This window comes from Chironomus tepperi, unplaced genomic scaffold (assembly GCF_022539635.2).
Source record: "Chironomus tepperi strain 1889 unplaced genomic scaffold, CSIRO-AGI_Ctep_v1 contig_261, whole genome shotgun sequence".
Lineage (NCBI taxonomy): Eukaryota > Metazoa > Arthropoda > Insecta > Diptera > Chironomidae > Chironomus > Chironomus tepperi.
Window position 1 is genome coordinate 604220 of NW_027226383.1, and position 3934 is coordinate 608153.

General features: G+C 30.7%; 1 protein-coding gene across 1 annotated transcript; it reads right to left on the bottom strand.

The window, feature by feature from the left end:
* Nucleotides 1-1593: 1593 nt before the first annotated feature.
* Nucleotides 1594-3521, bottom strand: LOC139091759 (leucine-rich repeat-containing protein 58-like). Its single transcript, XM_070641938.1, has 5 exons — nt 2944-3521; nt 2552-2811; nt 2343-2489; nt 2093-2186; nt 1594-2031 (listed from the first exon to the last, which is right to left on the bottom strand). The coding sequence occupies exons 1-5, from the start codon at nt 3432-3434 to the stop codon at nt 1953-1955; spliced, it is 1071 nt and encodes a 356-aa protein (XP_070498039.1). The 5' UTR covers nt 3435-3521; the 3' UTR covers nt 1594-1952.
* Nucleotides 3522-3934: the final 413 nt, after the last annotated feature.

Sequence of the window (3934 nt, forward strand, 5' to 3'; positions counted from 1 at the left end):
TTGAGTCATTTAGTGAGGAGCAGTCGAACTGGACTCTCGTATCCTCAGGACACTTTAATCCAGCAAGTCACCATTCTTTAAAACAAACTCCATGAGCTTTTATGATCAATAAACACTTTTGAATACAAATAAAGCCTTAAAACAACCCAACAGCAATCCTATATCTGATACAGACTTCAGCCTTGAGGGAGTAAATAAAAACATTAATCGTGTGTGAATGTTGATTCCTGTATGATTTATATGTTTAATAATAATATTAATTTGTTTGATAGACATATTTATCATGTGAGAATTTATGTGATTAGAACTAAATAAATATCACATGGACAAAGTTAACACCCTGATTGCCTCTATTGATTTCTACTAAAATATTTACGTTCTATTTAATCGTTATGTCGCATGAGAAAATTATAATAATATTGTATTTTATGATCTGTTAATCAATTTGCTTCCCAGACTACCAATCAATTTCAATTAAGTTTTAATTGATATTCGAGTAAACACGATCTGAATTCATGAGCTACACAAAATTAAAAATTAATTCGCAATGGTGAGCTGAAATTGCTTTTAATTGCAAATGAAACTCTGTGTTTATGTGTTTATTTCATATTAATAAGGAGTCTGAGCTGTGAGGTCATTTACATTTATTTTTTTATACTTTATCCTAAATATATTGATTTAATCTGAGGATTATGAAATCATGAGACACTTCTGACATGAATATGTGAATTTATTCACAACATATCGGTTAAAGAATAATGAAATAAATATTGAAAAATTTATCACTATAAAAATTATTCATGTCACGTATATGAAGTGTTATTTTCTGCATTATGTTACTAATATAAGAATTATGTTTCCACTTTTTGTTCCTTTTGTCTCGTCCTCGGTCTTCGTACTCTATCTTTATCTGTATCTCATGCAATGGATATTAAAAGGAACAGAGAAGAATGAAATTATGTTGTTGACATTTCTCTTTCAAAAAGGAGTATGTAGGAAAGGCATTAAGAGATGATTCATTGATAAAATTTATTTTTGCATAAATTCAAGAGATTTCTGTGTGACCTGACACTAGTGGATATTCATTGAAACTTAATAATAGTTCAAGTATGTATCCCATTTCAAAATAGAAAAAGAAATGGACATGAGAAAGTTTTGATGATGTCGGAGTAGAGTTTAAAAGTCTTGAGGAAATGAAATGAGAAACGAGTTATTTAAGGCAATAAAATGATGTGGAATGGGCAGCACATCCTCAAGAATTTTGTCAAGTTCGCAATGAATCGCATGCATTGAAATTCTATTATCACATTTACAATCTTAAGACGCTTACGATAACAAAAAAGTCATAAAATCAGCTTTTATTGCTATTTTAACTGCCATGTGCTTTTCACTCAACTTTTACATCCTCCATCCCTAAATTCTCATGTCTTATGTCTCTACAAACAAAAAATATGTTGATGAGAATTTTTTATGATTAATGTCTATCATCATTATGACATTAATAAGTGCTTGAAATGTAATTTAAAGTGAAAATAACTTTCAACTCTTTTCATAATTTTTGGATGTGAAGAAAAACTTTTATTTGATTTCTTCTTCATACATGAGCTTCAAAGTTGTTCCTCATCATCATTAAAATTCATTTTATTTTACATTATTATATTATTATGGCATCTTTAGTGTAATTTTATTAATTTCAATCATCAATGACTACATTAAACCTACTTTTTATTGCCTTAAAAATATCAAGCACAACTTTATGTCTAAAGATTAATATAATGAGAGAAATTTCATGATTTAGCACAAGTACTTTGATATTCACAGACTTTAAACAATTTATTTTGATGATTTTGCATAAAACTGACTCAGATACACAGCAAAGAGTTTTCATCTCCATTCTGCATTACTTCCTCATTTCTTCCGATTCCAGTTTTTGAATACACAGCAAAAAAAAATTAACCCAAGAGAACTTTTCTCATCATGAAACCACTGGCACTTGGCTGTTGTGGATCAACATTTGCATTATCAACACATCTGCAAATGCAGAGAAATAAATTGAAATGAAATGCAAAGTCTACAAAATTGTGCTACTTACTTTGAACTGCATAAATACTGCATGAAGGGCACTCGATACTTTCCACAAAAGTCAATAAATTTCACATTCTCAATTCGATTATCAAAATACACTCCTGCAAATATATTGAGGTTAATTAATGAGATACAACTCAAATCCATGAGAGAATGAAAGAAGTATGAAGGAAGTCAAAAGGTCAGACATTGAAAATTGATGAGTAATGCTAATTATCAGATGTAGACAACAAAATATTTCAAGGATACTTTCTCACCTTTACAATTAGGATTGACACAACAATTTGCAAAGCTAAGATAATCGATGAGTGTTCTTGGCAATGTCTCAGGACTATAAGGCAATTCAGATATTTTCACAACTCGTGCTGCACTTTCCTTTAGTGTTGTTGGTGTCATTGAGAGATCTGTGAATGCATAATGTTCATAGATATAAGATGGTGGATAAAGTTAAGGATGAAAAACGTACGTTGAACAAATCTGTCGACAAGTGGATTGTCACGAAGTGAAAGTTCTGTCAAATTTCTCAATGATATAAGCTCAGGTGGGAGTGTTCTTATTGCATTTTTGTGTAGTGATAATGTCTTTAGATTATGTAGTCGTGCAATACTCGATGGAATTTTGTCAATTAAATTGTCACATAGATTTAATCCCTGCAATTGTGCTAGATTTCCGATAGTGTCCGGAACTTCTCGTATTTTGTTTGCGCCCATAGAAAGTACTTGCAAACTGGAACCGAGAGACAGTATGAAAAAATAATATAAACAAATGAAAAATGTTAAAGGTTAAAAAAATTAAATCTTATCACAATGACTAGCTATTTATGAACGCACAAATATTTAAAATACAGTAGACATTTACTTTTTCAATTTCCAGATGTCTTTATGAATTGATTGGATGAGATTTCCATTGAGGTATAAATATTTAATTGAGTGTTGCTCGAGAATCTGATTTGGGAATCTCGTCAACATATTTCCACTCAAATTCAATTCACGTAACTGACACAATTTAGATTTTGATGCGAATATTTTAGGTAACGAGTCATTCGTAAGTAGATTATTTTTAGCAATAAATGTGCGTAATGGACACTGCAAGAATACTTCCACATTTAATGTAGCGAGACTATTATTGCTGATATCTAATGTGTGCAAATTTGTGAATTGCAACAGCGATAGTGGCAAACTTGACAGATGATTATTGTATAGTATCACAGTCTCAATTTCAGCATAAGCTGTTTCATTATCAAACAAGTTCAAAAAGCATTCTTCAGCTTTTGATACAGTCAAGCTACGATTCTGATAATCAATGGTATGTGAATCCGATTCGGATGAATCTGACGTATAATGCTCCATTTCACGCGATCACTGCTCCTTCCCAGGACTTGTCCTACTTACTTCTAACCACTTCAACTTCACAAACTTAAATGAGCAAATTAATTTGAATGAGCGACTGAATTATAGAAAATAAAATGACATAGAAACAAAGAGGAGACGGAGAGATTGAGAGACTTCATTCAATTCCTTATCACTTAATTATCAAGTTCTTCTTCTTATTAAAATGAGAATCTGAATGATTCAAGTGAACTTTCAGTCATTTTTCATGGTTTCTTGTTAGAATTTCTTGAATGATTTAAATGACTTTTCAAGTTGAAAACTTAAGGGAAAAAATGGAACCGAGCAGAATTTGCCAATTAATTTTTGATCTAGAATTTAATTATGTTAATTTATTGGACATGAGTTGACTGAGTGACAGTCACAAATTTATAGCATGTCTATATATGTGTGTAGTGCTGTCTAAAATAAATGCTCGACTTTATTTCCATAAAATAATATTCAGTGCTATTATTTTCAAG